The sequence below is a fragment of the Carcharhinus amblyrhynchos genome, chromosome 15, assembly GCF_965287045.1.
Source record: "Carcharhinus amblyrhynchos chromosome 15, sCarAmb.v2.hapA, whole genome shotgun sequence".
Lineage (NCBI taxonomy): Eukaryota > Metazoa > Chordata > Chondrichthyes > Carcharhiniformes > Carcharhinidae > Carcharhinus > Carcharhinus amblyrhynchos.
In genome coordinates, this window is record NC_137338.1 from 39,673,460 (window position 1) to 39,693,825 (window position 20,366).

The 20,366-nt window shown below is 39.2% G+C and overlaps 1 protein-coding gene across 3 annotated transcripts in view; it reads right to left on the bottom strand.

Moving 5' to 3' along the window:
* The window catches only part of LOC145353271 (cyclic AMP receptor-like protein A), a 206,829-nt gene that overhangs the window by 128,389 nt on the left and 58,074 nt on the right, over positions 1–20,366 (bottom strand). For all 3 annotated transcript variants that reach the window (XM_080203862.1, XM_080203863.1, XM_080203861.1), the window contains 2 exons: positions 11,650–11,706; positions 11,012–11,072 (listed from right to left, as the gene is read on the bottom strand). In XM_080203862.1, the coding sequence (XP_080059988.1) occupies positions 11,012–11,072; positions 11,650–11,706 (118 nt within the window). The remainder of the gene's footprint in view (positions 1–11,011; positions 11,073–11,649; positions 11,707–20,366) is intronic.

Below are 20,366 nucleotides of genomic sequence, written 5' to 3' on the forward strand. Positions count from 1 at the left end.
TACTGTTTGCAAACTTGGTGTCACACTTGAATTCAAAATGAGCTTCTGTCACGTTTGCATCATAAAGATTGCTTATTTTCACCTCCATAACATTGTCTAACTTTGCCCCTGCCTCATTTCATCTGCAATTGAAACCCCCTCATTCATGTTTCTGTTATCTCTCAACTTGACTATTCAAATGCATTCCTGTTTGGTCATCCACATCCTCTGTAAACTTAAGGCCAGTTCAAATTTACATCAAATCATGTTCTCTATCATCCCTGCGCAAATTGACCTACACTGGCTCCCAGTCAAACAATGCCTGGATCTTAAAATTCTCAACTGCTTTCAAATCTCTCACTTCTCCCTATTCCTTTAATCTCCTCTAGCCACATAATCTTCTGAGATATTGCAATTTATTTAATTCTGGCCTCTTGAGCATCTCCAGTCTCAATTGCTCCACAGCTGATGGCCGTGTCTTCCATTGCCGAGGCCCCAAGCTCTGGAGTATCTCTCAGCCTCTCCGCCTCACTTTCCTCCATTAAGAAACTCCTTAAAACCTCTCTCAAAGTTTTGGTCATCCAGGATGGTCTTTTTTTTCTTTAATACTTCTGCTGTGCAGCACTTTGGGATACTTTATTAGGTTTAAGGAGCTGTACAGGTACAAGGTTTAACTGTTGCTTTGGTGCAACAGGATCAAGTCATAATCAAATGGTCCATTCACCAGACCAGGAGAACGATATTTCTCAAACAAGTAGAAGCAGTGCGAAAATAAATAACTGGCAGAGCATCAGGAGTGCCATCCTGCTGTTTACCAACACATTTTCTCAGCACGGCTGTAACAATGATGGCGAAATACATATTTTATAGGAGTAACAGGCACATTTAAGACTTTATATTGATTAGAAAGTTTAATGGCTCGTTTTCATGTTCAGATTGTTATTTGTTCCCAGAACAGTATACGTTACGAAGCCAATAATGATAATACAGAAAGATATCAAGAGCAGCCTTCTTCGGGTACTCTGTGTGCCTGCAAAATGCTAACATACAAGGTCAACTTATTTAATACATTTTCGCTGTTCCCAGCACACAGCCGCCAACATCACAGGGTTGGCATAAGCAGCTCTTAAGGGCTTCCGTTCCCCTTTAAAGTTGTCTTGTGCCTAAGTAAAAGAGATGACTGCAACAAACACAAGTTGTACATCATGCAATAAAACAACTCTGTAGATATTGAGAAGCCTTGTAAAGGAGGACATTTATTTTCTTAAGTAAGGGTCACCATCCAGTGAAAAGCAACCTGTATGGCGATCACAAAGAGTCAGTGGTGCCTCATCTGTGCTCAGAAACTGGAAACAGGAAGAAATCTACCGGTCTCAGGAAAGAAAACAAGTCCTTTTCAGAATTTACAGTTTATGCAGGTCTATAAAATAATGAGAGGCACAGGTCAGCTACATAATCAATATCTTTTCCCAAAGGTAGGGGAGTCTAAAATTAAAGAGTATAGGTTTAAGGTAAGAGGGGAGAGATACAAAAGTGTCCAGAGGGGCAATTTTTTTTCACACAGAGAGGTGGTGAGTGTCTGGAACAAGCTGCCAGAGGTAGTAGTAGAGGCGGGCACAATTCTTTCTTTTAAAAGGCTTTTAGACAGTTACATGAGTAAGATGGATATGGGCCAAACGCAGACAATTGGGATTAGCTCAGGGGTTTTAAAAAAAGGGTGGCATGGACAAGTTGGGCCGAAGGGCCTATTTCCATGCTGTAAACCTCTATGACTATGACATGGCACATTAAGGCAGTTTAGCACTTCAGTTTAAATTTGGGACAGGATCACAAAAAGGAGACTTCTATTCATAGACTACAGATCAGCCCTTAACACCATTATTCCTACGAGACTCATCTCTAAACTTCATGGCCTGAGGCTTGGCCTTTCCCTCTGCAGCTGGATCCTAGACTACCTAACCCACAGACCACAGTCAGTAAGGATAGGCAACAATACCTCCTCCACCATCATCCTCAACACAGGTGCTCCACAAGGTTGTGCCTCACTATGCTCCTTATACATCTTTGACTTTGTGGCCAAATTCCCCTCCAGCTCGATTTTCAAGTTTGCTGATGACACTACCATAATGGGTTGATCACAAACAATGATGAAACACAGTACAAGAATGAGATAGAAAATCTGGTGAACTGGCGGGACGGCAATAATCTCTCCACCATTGTCAACAAAACGAAGGAGATAGTTATTGACTTCAGGAAGCATAGTGTCTACATCAATGCGGACAAAGTCAAAATGATCGAGAGCTTCAAGCTTTTAGGTGTCCAGATCACCAACAACCTGTTCTGGTCCCTCCATGCAGACATTATAGTTAAGAAAGCCCACCAATGGTCTACTTCCTCAGGAGACTAAGGAAACTTTGACAGATGCACCACAGAAAGCATTCTTTCTGGTTGAATCACAGTTTGGTTTGGCTTCTGCCCTCTCCAAGACCGCAGGAAACTATAAAGTGTTGTGAATGAAGCCCACTCTATCATTCAAACCAGCCTTCCATCCATTGATACTGTCTACAGTTCCCACTGCCTTGGAAAAGCAGCCAACATAATCAAGGATCCCATGCACCCCGGACATTCTCATCTGTGCTCAGAAACTGGAAACAGGAAGAAATCTACTGGTCTCAGGAAAGAAAACAAGTCCTTTTCGGATTTTACAGTTTATACAGATCTATAAAATAATGAGAGGCACAGATCAGCTGTATCAGTCAATATCTTTTCCCAAAGGTACGGGAGTCTAAAATTAAGGAGTATGTGCTTGGCAGCACGTTCAATTCTAGAAAGGTGAAGCCCCACAAATGCAAACAACGGACTAGCTGAAAATAGAGTGAGGTGAATTTGAGTGGGTGATCACTGGATGTCTCGATGATCAAGTAGATGCAATTCATAACATCCTGAAACAGGGGGAATCCAGTAAAACCCGAGCCCCTTTAGTGCCTGCAAGGTCTCATCTAGGACTTCAGTAATCTGTGAGGTGCAGAGGTATGCAGTCATTTGCAAGATGCCACCAAGGTCCACAACCAATCCTTCCAAACAGCCAGGAGTGATGATCTTCAAGATGCAATGACTGAACAGCTATAGTCAGGGAAGAGCAGCAAGTGCTGCAAGGTGCGAGGGTATATCTCAACAAAAGCATAGATCTCCACATTGGACATGACAAAAAAAAACACTGTGGCCTAAATCTTCTGGTCCTGCTGCGGGAAAGATCTCGGGTGGGACAGAAGAGTTGATGGACCATTTAAATCTCAGGTGGAAATTTCCAATCTTGGGGCGGGTGCTACCCTAAAATCTCACTCTCAAGTTTATACAATGTTATTTGAACATTGCTGCAATTTTATACAATCTATCTTTATATTACTCTTCCTCAACTAATTTTTATATGACTCCAAGTTCTCACTATTTTGTTGTAATATTTTGCTTGATGCTCAGGTTATTTTGAACTCCTTATTCTGCCCCTATCATTTAAGATTTTCCTAGATTTCTCTTCGCTTATGAATGCATTCTTTTTCCACAATATCAAAACTGCTTTAAAACAGTTCTATTTTCTACTATTTCATATTCTTGTCCCAATTAACCCTCTCTAGAACTCTGCATTGTTTGAAGGTTTGCTCTCTCAAAGCCGTGTACAGCTAATTTTTTTCTTTAAATTACAGTGATAAATTACATCACTTTGTGAGGCAATCCTCAAACTCAACCCTTCCAACGTGTTCTTTATATTTAAGTCATGCATTATGATGTATATGCATGCTCATCTAAGTATCCAAGCACACAGATTTTACTTCCAACAAGAGACAGAAATATGTAGCCCTACTACAAAATTTAAAAATTGGATAATTTCCCAAATTGGGTAACAAATCTCACGTTGTTCCTATTGCCAATGAGAGATGAGCTAATAGAGCTTGTGGTATTTCTTCATTTAATGTAGTAACTTTAAATAGCATAAGCTCACTTTCATTGGGAAACTGGTAACATCAACGCTCCATTCATTAACAGACATATGAATGGCACACATTGCCTTTCTTCTCTGTTACTGCAACCTAAACTCAGTTTATTCAAATTGAAGTACTCTGAAGATGAAAAATAAAGCGCTGAATACACTGAAAAATTCTACATGAACTCAGTTCACAAACTGCTAAAACCTAACTACAGCAGCTCAAAACCTTACAGGGAACATATTTAATCCAGGAAAAAAATCCTCAATTTTTCTGGAAGTTGCAATTGGAATTGTCACTTAGCATCTTGGTCAGATTGCCCTTTGGGTCCAGAAAAATGCAGTATTTATTACAGATAAAAATGCCAAGGGTTTCTCAATCCATAAGTTTTATAATGACCTAACATGTTTATGTAGTCAACTGATGGTGCAGTACATTCCACATCCAAAAGTCGGAGGTACAGGCCAATAAAATATCATTTCATATCTCAGCTTAAGTAATTTCAACCATAATATGGTCACAAAGAATGGTTGGCTATCAAACCCCCACCCACACAAAAGGAAGCAAATAGATAGTAAAGCATTGGATTGAAATTGTCACTAAAATCATTTTTATTAGATAAAATTATAATTAGCAAAAACTCAACACAAAAATATCATAAATTTGTGAAGTTAAAACTTCTACAAGCTTTAATTTCCAAGAGGAATAATGAACTATTGAAACAGCGTAATCCATTGATAATCACATCTTGTTACCAGTCAGTATTACTGGGGAGGCAATGGCCTGTTGGTATTATCGCTAGACTATTAATCCAGAAATTTAGCTAATGTTCTGGGGACCTAGGTTCAAATCCCACCACGGCAGCTGGTGGAATTTGAATTCCATAAAAATATCTCGAATTAAGAATCTACTGATGACTGTGAAACCATTGTTGCTTGTGAGAAAAATCCATCTTGTTCAGTAACGTCCTTTAGAGAAGGAAATTTGCTGTTCTTACCTGGTCTGGCCTACATGTGACTCCAGACCCACCGCGATGTGGTTGACTCTGAACAAGGGCAACTAAGGACGAGCAAAAACATGTTAGCCAGCCAGCAATGCCCATGTCTCACGAATGAATAAATTTTTTAAAAAATTAGTTTTCCACATTAACTGTGTCCACACCCCAGTATGATTGAAACAGCCTATGTGATGCTCAAGTAGGTTGCTCCCATTTAAAGCACTCAGCCTCCGCTTCTGAGAAATTCCTTAATTAAAAAGAAGCTTGGTGCAATTTTTTTTACAGGTCTGAGTAATAGTCATGGGATGGCTTCTTACCAAGTTTGAATTCTCTAAAAAAAATCCAATTCCTTAAGATCTTTAATTTTAGTTTATTTGATTTATTATTGTCACATGTATTAATATATGGTGAAAAGTATAGTTTCTTATGTACCATACTGACAAAGCATACCATACATACAGAAGGAAAGGACAGATTGGAGAATGTAATGTTACAATCATAGATAGGGTGTGTGGAGAAAGATCAACTTAACGTGAGGTAGGCCCGTTCAAAAGCCCGATGGCAACAGGGAAGAGCTGTTTTTGAGTCAGTTATTACGTGTCCTCAGGCTTTTCTTTTTCTTAACGGAAGAAGGTGGAAGGTGGGAGTATGTCCAGAGTGCGTGGGGTCCTTAATTATGCTGGTTGCTTTGAGACAGTGGGAAGTGTAGACAGTATCAATGAGTGGGAAGCTAGTTTGAGTAATGGACTGGGGACTGGGCTTCATTCATGACCCTTTGTAGTTTATTGCAGTCTTAGACAGGCAGGAGCCACACCAAGCTATAATACAACCAGAAAGAACGCTTTATATGGTGCATCTGTAAACATTGATGAGAAGAGTCATAGCTGACATGCCAAATTTCCTTAGCCTTCTGAGAAAATAGAGGCATTGGTGGGCTTTCTTAATTATAGTGTCAGCATGGTCTGGAGACAGGTTGTTGGTGATCTGGACACCTAAAAACTTGTAGTTCTCAACCATTTCTACTTTGTCCTCATTGATGTAGGCAGGGCATGTCCTCCACTACACTTACTGAAGTCAATGTCTATCTCCCTCGTTTTTGTTGACATTGAGGGAGAGATTATTAACGTCACATTAGTTCACCAGATTCCCTATCTCTTTCCTGTACTCCATCTCGTCATTACTTGAGATCCAACCCACTACAGTTGTGTCATCAGCAAACTTGAAAATCGAGTTGGAGGGAAATTTGGCCACATAGTCATAGATGGATGAGGGGTATAGGAAAGGGCTGAGGATACAGCCTTGAGGGGCACGGGTTTTGAGGATGATTGTGGAGGAGGTGCTGTTGCCTGTCCTTACAGATTGCAGTCTGTGGGTTAGGAAGTTCAATTGCCGAGGGAGGAGCTAAGCCCGAGGCCACAGAGTTTGGAGATGAGTTTCTTGGAATAATGGTGTTGAAGGCTGAGCTGCGGTCGATCAATAGGAGTCATGAATAGGTTTAATAGCCGGAGAATTAAAGTTCAATTTCATCGGGATACCCAGGCAGAGTGCACCACATTCAGGTCAACGCTGCCAATTTTCCAGTTGAGTTGTGTTCACAACTTCATTCATTCACAAGGCTGCGCTCTTTCTTCATTTTCCAAATGAGACTGAATGTGTTGTTTATGCACCTGAGACATTGGTGCACCCTCAGCACATCTGATCACAGCATTTACTGGACTCAGATATCTTTGAACTAATTATTTTATTTTAAACGGAACATGAAGCATCACCAAATTCAAAGCTTAACTGAAATGACTGCTCCTCAATTTACTCAACATTCTCATCTTGTTTCTTTAGTATTCCTAGTGCTAACCTCACTTCTCACACCCAGTCAAGGATCCCTTTTTGTCTTACTCTGCCCTTTATCCCCATCCTCTCACCTCTTTTGTCCTCTCTGCTCTTCTCTTTTCTCTGCCCTAGGCCTTTTAACTCAGTTTGACCAGAAGACAGAACTTGGTCATGACTCCTTTACTAGGAATTTCATTGAGGTTTCACCCAGTGGGCTACAATAACTTGAGAGGAAAATCAAGTAGAACTCCGTTCTTTCATTCCTGAAGTCATAGCAGCTGATTGTGAGAAATCCCAACCATATTCCTAGTGTTTATATGCAAGGCCACACAAATTGATGTTTTATTAAGACTCATGTATTTGTCTCACCGTCTACTGAAAAGTCATACTTTGGATCCAACTGTACCATTTAATACTTTTATCTACTCGTCTTAACTTTCTTCTAACTAGGAAATAGAGGTTAACTTTTTTCCTCATAGATCATCCCTTTATATCCCTTTTCTTGTTCCTGTTATCGATCTCCAGAACACCAGCAGGCATGATGAGTTCCTGGTTGTAGCTGACAAGCCGTTCAGGACTCACTCAGGAACAAAGGTTATTTGGGCCAATAACTGCAGGATACCCACATCCTAAGAACATTGTTACCAAAAACATCACCGAAGTAAATTATTTGGTCATTGTCACATTGCTGTTTATAGGAGCTTGTTGTGTGCAAATTGGTATTGCACACAGCAAACAAATTGGAACTTGCTCTGTGCAAATCACTGTTACAATGATACAACAATGGCTGCACTTCGAAAATACTTCAGTCACTGCAAAATACTTGGTCATCCTCAAGATGTGAAACACACCATTTAAATGTTGGTTTGTCTTTTTTAAACTCAAAAATTTCTAAAGGATTTGTGTGGGAGTACTTGTTAAACATAAAATAACCTGTAAAATAACCTGTACTTGTATACAACTTTAGAAATATTATGAGCACAAACAATGAGATGAGGAAGAAAGGGAGTGAGTTATAAACTGTAAGTATAAAACAAATAAACAGTAGAACTATTAACTGACTAAGTTCTTTTCTGCACAGCAGTATAATCAATGGTATTCAATGAGATGAGATTCAATGCTATCAGAATGTCTCTATGTTTTCAATACCATTATCATGTTGCAATATTGAACATAAATGAGGAGGGACTTACAACTGATTCCCAATTGCTTTTGAGCTTTTGATGTTTGCTTGACAGTCATAGACAGGCTACAGTTCATCGACTAAATAATGCATTAATGGCTCTACAAAGTATCAGGAAACAAGACCAGTTGGTGCCATTTGCATTAAAAGAGTTAAATAGCCTTTGGGGTAAAGGGTTCAGCATTTACACAGATGGCACAATTTTCTTTAGCTCTCTGATCATCAGTACATTCTCTGCAAAGGAAAACTGATGAAGATTAAATTTGAAGTGAATAGTTCTGATCTCGGAATTAGTTGCTTTCTGGGAATAATTTTAAACTTGGTGGATCATCTGCCTTTTGCAGAACTTGCCTTAACGCCAGACTAGGAAGAAAAGCTAATCTCAGATTTTTGCTTCTGATGGAAAGTGTGGGTATGTGAAATGCAGCTACAGGACAGTAATGGGCTGAGTTGCTCTAAATTCCTGAATAGCTTAATCACACTGCGCCTTGACTGACAAGTGGACATTTGGATGAGGTACTAGGGGCTTTGTAGCCCCTGAAATCAAGTAGAGTATAAATTGCTAACTTCAGAAAAGGAAGAAGAACTGTGCTTGGTGAGAGTAAAGAAATGCCTTCTTTAAAAAAAAGTCAAGGGCATTCATGTTACAGGAGATAGTTTTCAATTTTATCCCATTCTTAAACAGCAGGATGAAAACCAGACCAGTTCTGCAAAGGGCAAATGATCTACACATCACTGCCAAGCTGCAAATTATTCCCAGAAAGCAACTAATTCCTAGAACAGGACTGTTCACAATTTAGTCAGATCATTGCAAAGCAGTAAAAACCGATGTTGACATATTTTCTTGAGACTGTAGATCCATTAATAGCTTATTTAGTTAAGAGTTGGTGAGCTCCATTTATACATTCTAAGCATTTACAAAGATATAGATAGTGGCACTGAGTAAGCTAAGAGGACATATTTCCTACATCTTGTAGTTGAAATATTTTTAGTCCTTGGAAATTTGTAAAACAATGTTTTGTCTTTTCCCTTTTTTGCGCAAGATTATCAGAGAGTCTCAAACTAAAAATAGTGTGTAAAACGCAGTTGTTAGAAAAACAAGCTGAAGGATGCCGTTTAGCAAATAATGCCCAATATTTGGCTGATACAAAAATGTTACCTTCCTAAAACTCAAAGAACTATTTGTACATTAAAAAAAAATATTTGTAGTGACTGAACAATGCTTAAGTCCTGCAGATCTTACGGTCTCAATATTCACAACAATTTGAATTTATACAGCATTCTAATCAAATTTAATGTAATAAAACACCCTGCTTCACCAGAGCTTTATCAAACACAAACACATCAAGGCAAGGAGAAATTAGGGGACATGGTCAAAAGTATTGCTAAACGGGGTAGGTTTTAAGGAGCATCTTAAAAGGAGAGAGAAGGCATCAGGCAGGAGGAAGTTCAAGAGGGTGGGCAGTTGAAGGTACAGCCCGCAACAATAGAGAAATTCAAACAGTGGATGCACAAAAGGTCAGAACTGGAAGAACACCAGTGTCTTGAAGGGTGGAAGGGCTGTATGCAGTTACAGAGGAAGGCAGGTGTGAGGCTGTGGAGAGATTTGAAAACAAGAATGATGTTTTAAAACTGAAGCACTGCCCAACCCAGAGGGGTAATAATGAGTGAAAAGGACTAGCTGAGAGAGTTAGGATACAGGAAATAAGAGTTTGGAAGAACTAAACTTTATGGATGATGGGACATATAAGGTCAGCTAAGTGTTAGTATAGCCATTCTAGAGTTAACAAAAGTACGGAGATGGGGAAGAGTAAGAGATTTTACGGAGGTAGAATTAGGTGACCTTGGTGATGGTGTGGTCAGAGGTCATTTTCAAGGCCAAATACAACATACAGACTGTGAGAGTCTTGTTCAGTCCCAGATTATTGTCAGGGAGTCAGTGACCAGGCAATGGAATTTGTGTGGGGAGTTTAAAGCAATTTGTATTTTTCTGCTGAGTGATCAGGCATTAAATCAGATTTAGCTTTTGTTAATGTATTTACACAGTTGTTAAACATAAGCAAATCGTTAACTTGTTCAAAAACTTAACAGGGTTGCTCTTTGGCTCCCTGAGGGAGGGAGAATACCAGCGGTGGCAGGATGAGGCCTCAAATACAGTGTCACTCTATATGGTCACCCTGACTTAAGGACTTCAGATGACAGCTGGGCGAGAATGCCACTCGCATCCACATCCACAAATTCCAGGGTCCCCACCTGTCCAATTGGAAAGACAGTTTTTTTTTAAACTGCTAATGCTAAAAGCGGGTGCTTAAAGTATTCATATACAATTAGGGACATATGGCAACTGAAAACTGCATTCTATTCAAATACACTACATGCAAACAGTCAATGTAAAGGAGAAAAGCTACTGACATTTCTAACTTCTCTCAATGTATATATTGCTGAGGTACAACACTTGTTGAAAACATGGAATGTTTGGAATGTTCTGGATTTATCAGATATTTCACTCATGACTGCCATTTTCTCTTTTCATAATCTCCCAGCTCACTAAGTTAATGGTATTTCATGCAAATGGCATAGCCCAGAATGCAGCCTTCCGCTGCAATTATCAGAATGGTCCCTTTAAGAATAGAGCCACTGGTACAGCCTGAAAAACGAGTACTACAAACATATGCAATCAAGGTCAGATAAAAACTTTCCATATGACGTACCAATTCTATTCATAAAGATTATGAATTGCCAAAAGTGCTTCCAATTCTTTTTGGCTCAGAAAGCTTTTTGTGATACAGAAATATTAATAAATTAGAGAAAGCAGGTGAACAGTTTTCCCACACATGAACTTGTGGGAAACCCCACAGCAACTACACTTCAAAATGCACTTCATTGGCCGTCAAGTGCTTTTGAACATCTTACGGTAATGAAATGTATTAGTTAAATGTAAGTCCTTCTTTCAGCGAGAGAAAACACTCAGTGTTGCTTGATGCTCGGAATTTATCATATTAGAAATCAGGGTTTCCTAAGTAGGAGAAGGACCAAAGCACTCACCAAAGTATGTAAGCCACCAGGCTTGAAAGTTGCAAAGAACACCATCTGGGATAACTTCTCCCTGTTACAAAAGATAAGTTTCGTATCACTGAGTGGAAACCAAATCAAATTCCAAAATATGCAAACCAATTCTTCAGAGAAATGCACATTTTCCATCACATACATAATTATAGTGCCTTTGTATGTACTGCCATAGTACAAAGGAATGCACTTTGAAAGGACAAACTTTCTCTTTGGCACAGATGTATTTTTCTGTAAAGTTTGACAAATAAACTAATTAAAAACTCCAAAAATATTTTGGGGTAATGAGTTTAAGAAGATTTTGTCACAGAGTGCATCCAAATAGTATTTACATAAAATATACCATTTAGAAAAGTTAAATAGACAGTAATAGTTTGCACATCTTTCGGATTAGATATTTTAAAATCTTTCAAATAATAGTAACTGGAAACATAGCAGTACAGCTTTTCTATATCATAAGACAGTTCTGTTTAAGGATACAATACTAAAACATTATTTTCATGAAAAAGACAAAAAGCAGTTATTACAGCTAACAATCATAAATTCTGAGGTTTTCAGACCGATAAAAGTATCTACCAAATTTGTGTTGTACGTTAAAGGTACGTTAACTCACTTACCATCAGATAGGCAATACTATCAAAGAGTGCAGCCACAGTCAGGCTCAGGATCATTTTCTATTGGAAGAGAGACCAGAACATTAGGGAAACTACAATAAATACTATCCTCTTAATTGTTTCTAAAGTCAACTGGCCATAGAATCCCTTCCATGCCACACTTGCTTTAAACAGCCTTAAGACGATCTTGTTCTGTCAAGATGATGTGGAAGGATTTTCCTTCAAGTTTCCTTCAAGACCTCCAGCAGTAGCACACACATTATTCCCCCTTCCCACTGCATTCAATCTCTGTCCTCCAGCCCACACCAGCCCTAGCACAAATGAAAGCCAAGTAGGTGACAGTAATTGCATCTTGCTCCTTCCCATTTCATTCTGATGAGTTGAAACCATAAATGGAGCCTGGTTCACTGAAATTTGAAACTGGCTGGGTGCACACTGCCTCGATTTATGTTTGGGATATGTTAGTTCACATGAAAACCAGCCCTATAACTCAACAAAATTAACAGGTTGTTATGAAAGAAGTTCTGGTGCAATTCAGTAATTTAATGTTGAGAGTTCAGACAATAGTTATAAGCTACGCATTTTATCATCTTGGTTTATGACATCATCTAAGTATCTCTGATTGGATTGCTAACTTGCAATCACTTCCAGAGATTCATCATTCCCCGCATAACCACTGAAAAACGGGCAAGCAGTAAAAATTGCATTCAACGTCATTTGGCTGCTTTTTTTCAAATTCCTTCTAATGATATTTGAGAATTTTTACCCTTGTCAAGGTCAGAAGTAACGGAAATAAAATATTTCTGATTCAAATCAACATCAAACATACAGCAAAGCCAGCAGCCCCAATGAAAGTACAGTTCCAATCAACCAACAACAAAACAAAATTAATGATTATAATTTAGCTCTTAAATGATCCACGATCTAGGCTGCTGCACCTTTTAGCTGAAGAAGCAATCAGAGGTTATGGTAAATATTTATCGGGATTTTCACAAAATGCTTTAATATAAACAGAACGTTCGTTAACATAAGTAGCTCTCGAACTTGATTAATCAACCTCCCACATTAAAATATAATTGTTTTTTTAAATATATCACATGTTGATACAATATTATACCAAAGTGAACAGTATAACGATATTTAATTTTTTTGTTCCAGCCATCACATTTTTGTGTTCAGTGAATTTTACTGTGTGTCACTAAAGTAATTCCACATGTATGGAAATTGCTCAGCATCTGTACCTTAGTGCTTTATGCATTAACTGAGCCCAACATTGATGTCACCAATTTCTAAACAAAAATCATGTGAAATACATTGGAATTTTACATGGTTTTCCATGCTGGTTCTTTGGAAGTACAATGTACCTCCCTGCTCTTTCCCTGTAGCCCTATAAGTTTATTTATTAGTATCACAAGTGGGCTTACATTAATACTGCAGTGGAGTTATCGAGGGCAAAAATCGAGGGCAAAATGGCTTCCTACTGCACTGTTGGGATTCTATGATTCTAGGTCAGAATGTTGTAAATTTTAAATGGTACTTATAACTCACTTTCGAGAAGATTTCTTTTCCTTTTTGCTTTGTTAGTAAAGCAGTACAAGAAGTTGCATCTAGAGCAAACATAGCACAAACAGAGGTATCATGAATTTGATGTTCTTTGTCCCCAAAAGCATGGAAAGACTGGGAAATGTTGTATAGGAATCTCAATGCAAATTGGAAGACCAAGCCCTCCCTACCCCAAGATATTAATGCTGAAACTATGTACGCAGATATCCTGGTTGAGGCCTCTGATAACACCACACTTTAATCAGAATTCTGTGGTTTGCAAGAGAACAACATCGGTTGCCTGCCATTTCTTGCTTTAAGATTAAGCTCTAACCTCCTCCAGATTACTCTGCTGAAGCCAGAAACTCAACCAAGTTAGAGACAAGCCAACACCTAATCATTTTTATAACACACATGATTAGCACACGAGAATCACATCAGGGTAACACAGGCCCAATTTATGTTAGAGGAACTATGAATGGAAATGTTTCCACAATATCATACAGTTTGTGTTGTGTCAAATTTGCCCTGTTTATGCAACTATGTGGATTCAACAATTCCGGAACAACCAATGCAAGTGCAAAACTGTAGGAACTCTAGGTGTGGTGAAGCTCAAACTGCCAATTTCTAAGCTCTTTTCTAGCAAACAAATTCAAGAACAGTGTCACCAGACTTGCTCAGCAGGTTTTGAAATTTCAGTAGAATGTGGTTTATAACTCACATAGCAGTACATTCACTAGGCTATTAAAAATAGACAGTTTTACTTCAGTTTTTCCCCTGTATTTTGTATCTACCACAACTTCCTGCAGTTTCTTCATCTCTAGAGCTAGATCAGAAGTCACGTGCAAACACGTTTGAAAAATCCAACAGTCGTGCATTTTAGTTCAATTTCTAGCTACTAGAATCAGATACTTAGGCTGGAATTTTACTGGCACGCCTGCTCGAGGCTCGTGAGATCGTGTCTAAGGCCAACGGAGAATGCCGTTCTGCAAGCCTGATATTACTGGCGTGCCAGTAATATCAGGGCCTTAGTGTATGGATGGTTTTAGTAAACGGAAATGACTAACAGATAAGATGGATAACGCTAAATGGATAAGAAATTGGCTAAGTGACAGGAAACAAGAGTAGCGATAAATGATTTTTTTTTAGATTGGAGGAAGGTTTGTAGTGGAATTCCTCAGGGGGCAGTGTTGAGAGACCCTTGGTCTTCCTGATACGTGTTAGTGACTGAAACGATGATGTGCAGGACATGATTTCAAAATTTGCAGATGATATGAAGTTCAGAAGCATCATCAACTGTGATGAGGAAATCTTGAATTTCGAAAGGACGTGTTGGTGGATTGGGCAGACAAGTGATAGATGAAGATACGTGATTCATTTTGGTTGGAAGAATATGGTGAGACAGTATTAAATAAAGGGAGAACCTCTAAAGGAGGTGCAGGAACAGAGGGACCTTGGTGTATACATACATAAGTATTTGTAGATACGGGGCAGATTGAGAGAGTAGTTAGTAAAACATATGGTACCTTAAGCTTTATTAATAGGAGCAGTGAGTACAAGAGTAAAGAGGTATGTTGAACTTGTATAAGATAATAGTTAGGTCTCATCTGGAGGACTGCATCCAGTTCTGGGTGCCATACTTCACAAAGGATGTGAAGGCTTTGGAGAGAGTACAGCAGAGATTCACAAGAATTATTCCAAGTCTAAAAAACTGTGGCTATTAGGGTAGATTAGTGAGGTTGGGACTGTTTTCCTCAGAAAAAAGGCCAAAAGGAGACTTGATAGTGGTATTCAAGATACTGAGGGATATGGACAGGACCACTCAAGAGACATCAAGAACTAGGGGGCACAGATTTTAAATAATTGGCAAAAGGAGTAAAAGTAATTTTTCACTCAGAGGGTGATTGGTGTCTGGAACAAACTTCCTAAGAAAGGGGTGGAGGCAGGTTCAATTGAAGCATTCAAAAAGGAATTGCATTGCTATCTGAAAAGAAAGAATGTGCAAGATTAAAGGGATAAAGCATGGAAATGAGGCGAGATAGAATGCAGTGCAGATTCAATGGCTGAATGGCCTCCTTCTGCACTGTAACGATTCTGTACTATATAGGATGCATTGAACATTTGCTGTTACTTTGGGAATATAATAGATATCTTGTTGTACAGTTTCCTACAAACGCCAAATCAATACTAAACACAGTACTAATAAATATGGGAATAAAAATTAGTTTGCAGTTTCATCATATTAACATGTCACACTTCTCACTATGAAGAATTAGAGCATCTGCAAGATCAAAAATTTATGGGGGATAAAGAAGTCAATTTCCACTTTTTGCCCCCTATATGTGTATATTAGTATTTTGGAATTACACACCACAACTCTGTCCATTTCTCAGCACTAATCACAAGCAACATCTTTGGACATGTGTGCTCTTAGAGTATTCTATATTCATAGCAGATGGAGTAGTTATGTAAGAGATATTGAACAGACGTTGGTGTTTCTACAGCAGGCTTCCCAATATGGGAATGCGACCCGGACAAGGTTCTGGGGTCATGAGGCGGTGGTTCCCACATGATTGTAAACTGCTCTGATGCCCCTTTCAGTCCTTGCTTTTTTTAAAATGGTGGGCATGGTCCAACTGATTCCTACTCCTGACAGAAAAGGTCAGCATTTAAAAATATGAAGATTGGAAACTCAATCCTGACTTTGCTCTTCTAATTCTGGTTTTAATTGATGCAAATTTCAGGCCTTATGTTGAAATCTCAAATCAGTTTTCAATTCTGGCTACTTAACTGTAGAGCTCTGCAGAGTGGGTCTCTGCTGGTTCACAGCAGAACACCATGAAATGATAGGTTGTAGTTTTCAGCCATGAAATTGCTGAATTGCAGGCTGTTATCATAGAGTATCAGGAGTGGAGAAGAATTGGAAATCAGAAAAAGCCCCATCCTCCTCTTATTTTTGTACTCAATACCAATTTCACTGTGCCACAGTGTGGAACCTGGAGATAGGTTATTCACCCATGTAACAGTGGATGATCCAACTCAGGACATTGGAAATACATATAACTTTTAAAAGGAACTAAAGCATCCAGAAAAAAAGTGAAACTAGTTACAAGAAATGTCAGGTGCCACTAGGCATCCAGAACCACCTAGAACAAGGAAAAATGGCACAATATTTCTACATTATTTTGGACTTGGCATGTCTAACACAATCCTAACAGATCAAATTTGGATTTTGAATCTACCTTGAAATTCATCTAAACTTTGCTCTTGTCATGCTTCATGAGCAGATTTACAACTGATTATCAGCAACACCAAGTTAATAGCAATTCATGCCTTCATTGAGCCATTATCAGGCCATAACCTGCAGAGATTTATTCTTATGCTTGTAATGAGATATAAGGCTGGCAGTAAAACCAGTGTCTTAAATGATCCAAACAAGGCCATAAAATCATTTTGAGCTCTATTGTTTCATCTTTGAATCAATGGGTTAAATCTTTCAAACCCAACTTAAATGAATATTCAAGGATAAAGCCACAAGTACCTTCTTCAAATTTAAAAGGTGAGCTACTAAGGCAAAAGGACCATTATAAAATTCACCCTTAGTTGACAGACATTATAACAGGGCTTTTGGCACCAAGCTTCATCGCTCATTGCAGGCCACTGATCGGTAAAGGACACACCTTAATTCAAAAATTCAAAGCGGGAAACATTTATTGGAACCTTCTTGTTGTCCCAGGCCACATTGTCAGCTAGCTCAAGGATCTCGGTGGTCAGGTACTCGAGCACAGCGGCCAAGTAGACAGGCACCCCAGTGCCCACCCACTAGGCACAGTGGCCCTTCCGCAGCAGCTGGTGAATGCAGCCCACCAGGAACTGGAGACCAGCTCTGGAGGAGCAAGTCCTGGCCGTAGCGTGCCCTTTGCTTCCAGTTTTACCGCGACCCAACATATTACTGCAACTTCGTCTCTTCAACTTCAAACCTCCACAAACCTTCATATGTATCGGGAAAGCAGCATCTTTTGATCAGAAATAAAAATTTTACAAACTTATATTGCAACAGTACTCATTGCAACTATAGCATGCCTGTACAAATGGGTCAACTAAAGTTCAAATTAAAGATCACAGGACAGATGCTGCTGAACAGCATTCCAGTATTTTCTGTTTGTATTTCACTTGAAGCAAGTTCATTTAAACATGTGCTGAGCAGTTCCTTTCCCCAAATTCTTTCATTAGATATGGGAGTTGCTGGCAAGGCCAGCATTTGTCTGCCGATTTCTAATTGTCCATGAAACAGAGTGGGTTGCTAGGCCATTTCAGAGGACAGCTTAGCAGTTAACTGTTCTCTGCTGTACCCTCAGTGGCAACTTCTCTCCCAATCACAGTCCACTTGCCAACCCATCAGCAGTCTCTTCCCATGCAGTATAAATTGTTATTTTACTGCTGGTTTATTTTACGCAGCTGCCGCGATGAGTGCAAGACGAAAAGCTCAAATAAAATGTCCCTTTTTTTAGGCAGTACTCAAAAATCTGAGTGCTCACTCCCATGACTGACCCAATTTGTCCTTAAAAACAGACAAAGCCTTGTTTCACTTCTTCACAAATCAATCTATGTTGAGCAGCTTCAACTTTATAAAGTTAGGCTGATCCAAAAATATTCCAAGTTGCACTGAGTCCTCCTCTGTTCATCCATCCCCATTGTGCTGGCTAACCAACATGAGTCTGGTCCTAGATCATCTGGATTTTAAAATTTTGATCATTTTCAAATACGTCCATTGTCTCACCCTTCACTATATCTAATCTTTTCCAGCACTGCAGCTCTACAAGATATCTGTGCTCTTCTGATTCTGGGACATGCTGATTTTAATTGTTCCAGTATTGGTAGATGTACCTTCAGCTGCCTAGGCCTCAGGCTATGGAATTCCCTTCCTCAGCCTCTCTGCCTCTTTCCTGGATGCTCCTGCTCCTTCAAATCTAATTCAGCCCTCCTAACTTATGTCTACATGACTTATTGTCCCAATTTTGTTTACTAACTCTCCTGTGAAATGCCTTGGGATGTTTTACTTCATTAAAGGCATTAAATGAATGCAAGTTGTGGTAGTTCCTGTGTAAGAAAATAATTTTCTCAAAGGCTCAGTTAACAAGGGCAGCACATGAAAGGCACGTACAACAGGTCTTGTGCTCAATTCCCACTTCGTTATCATTCAGATTGGGTATTACAAACAGCTTTAATCTGGATATGACCGGAACATCTGATTTGGACAATCATGAAGCACTTGAGATACAGAAAGAGGCCACACAGCCTTTTCTGTCTTGTGTTACTCCAATGAACACCTAATCTAATAATTATTTATCATTTCACCAACATATGGTGACAATTACATGAGGGGGAAAACCAAATATATCATGTTTAACATATTCCATTGGTTAATTGTTAGTTGTGCATGTGCATTCCAGGTATTAAATCTGTGAAATGGAACATTCAAATTGTACCTAACAATAAAAAAAAGTAGATATGTGAAATATTTTCAGCTTTAAAATCATCGTTTCTTTCTCTCCTGAAGGGTTAATTTATACTAAGATATGCTCAACAGTCTTTATCCATGCACCAACCTAGACAGTGAATGCTAGCAGGCTATTGACTATTAGTGTCATCATAGACAATACCAATCCTGCCCTCAATCAACATCTGCGGAAGGTAATTTTTCAACGGAAATTGCAGAACAGATTCAAAAAGAGTGGACACCCTGGCTTATCTTTGCCCCCCACATGCCTGTGACACTGAAGCAAATTCTAACTCTCCCAACGTCATCTGTCCAAGAACCAGCAACATGGAAGAACCAAAAATCAATGTTTTAAACCTCCTTCCTCTCCACCATTCAGCACCAATCAACAGGATGATTTGAAAATACGTGCATGTGAGCAACTCATTTCATTCATTTATTTTTCGTTTGTTCAATATCAATTCACATCATTCCCCACAACACCACTCCAATCCTGCCAGGTTCTTCAGTCCTACAGACAAATTCATTGCAGCATATGGTTATTCACCAGAGAAAACAATCAATGTTGACCATCATAGCTCACTATACACCAGCTGATGCATTTAACTATTGAGCTTTAGGGAAATGCCAATCATGTTGGTGGCTTGGTGGCACAGTGATTAGCACTGCTACCTCACAGTGCCAGGGAGCTGCAATCAATTCCCAGCTTTGGTCACTGTCTGTGTGACATTTGCACATTTTCCCCGTATGTGTGGGTTTCCTCTGGGTGCTCCGGTTTCCTCCCACAGTCCAAAGATGTGCGGGTTAGGTTGATTGGCCATGCCAAATTAACCCATAGTGTCAGGGGGATTAGCAGGGTAAACACGTGGGTATGGGAATAGGGCTTGGGTGGGGTTGTGGTCGATGCAGACTCGATGGGCCAAATAGCCTCCTTCTGCACTGTAGGGATTCTATGATTAATAACATCAACAATTTACATTAAAGGTACTATGTAAGTGCAATAAAATGACCCAAGGTAATTCATAGGAACATTATCAAACAAAATTTGACACCCAAAGAAATTACAGCAGAGTTTATTGACTTACTTCACAGTCAACATTGCTCCACCTATGACTGTCCCAGCTAATCCCATTTATACGCTTTTGGAGCTGAACTGTAAATCAATTAAATTGAGACACAAATAAACCCCCCAGTGTCCCAGTTATATTCTTTGAGCTGATTAATTAGTAAAAAACAAACTAAATCAAATAAACTAAGGAACAAATTAAAACAGCAGCCCCTATCCCCATTTATAGGTGTTTTGATTTATTATTGTCACCCTTATTAGTATACAGTGAAAAGTATTGTTTCTTGCGCACTATACAGACAAAGCATACCATTCATACAGAAGAAAAGGAGGGGGTGCAGAATGTAGTGTTACAGTCATAGTTAGGGTGTAGAGAAAGATCAACTTAATGCGAAGTAAGTCCATTCAAAAGTCTGATGGCAGCAGGGAAAAAGCTGTCCTTGAGTCAGTTGGTACATGACCTCAGACTTTTGTATCTTTCTCCCGATGGAAGAAAGTGGAAGAGAATATGTCCGGGGTGCATGGGGTCCTTGATTATGCTGGCTACTTTTCCAAGGCAGCGGCACGTGTAGACAGTGTCAATAGGTGGGAGGCTGGTTTGCGTGATGGACT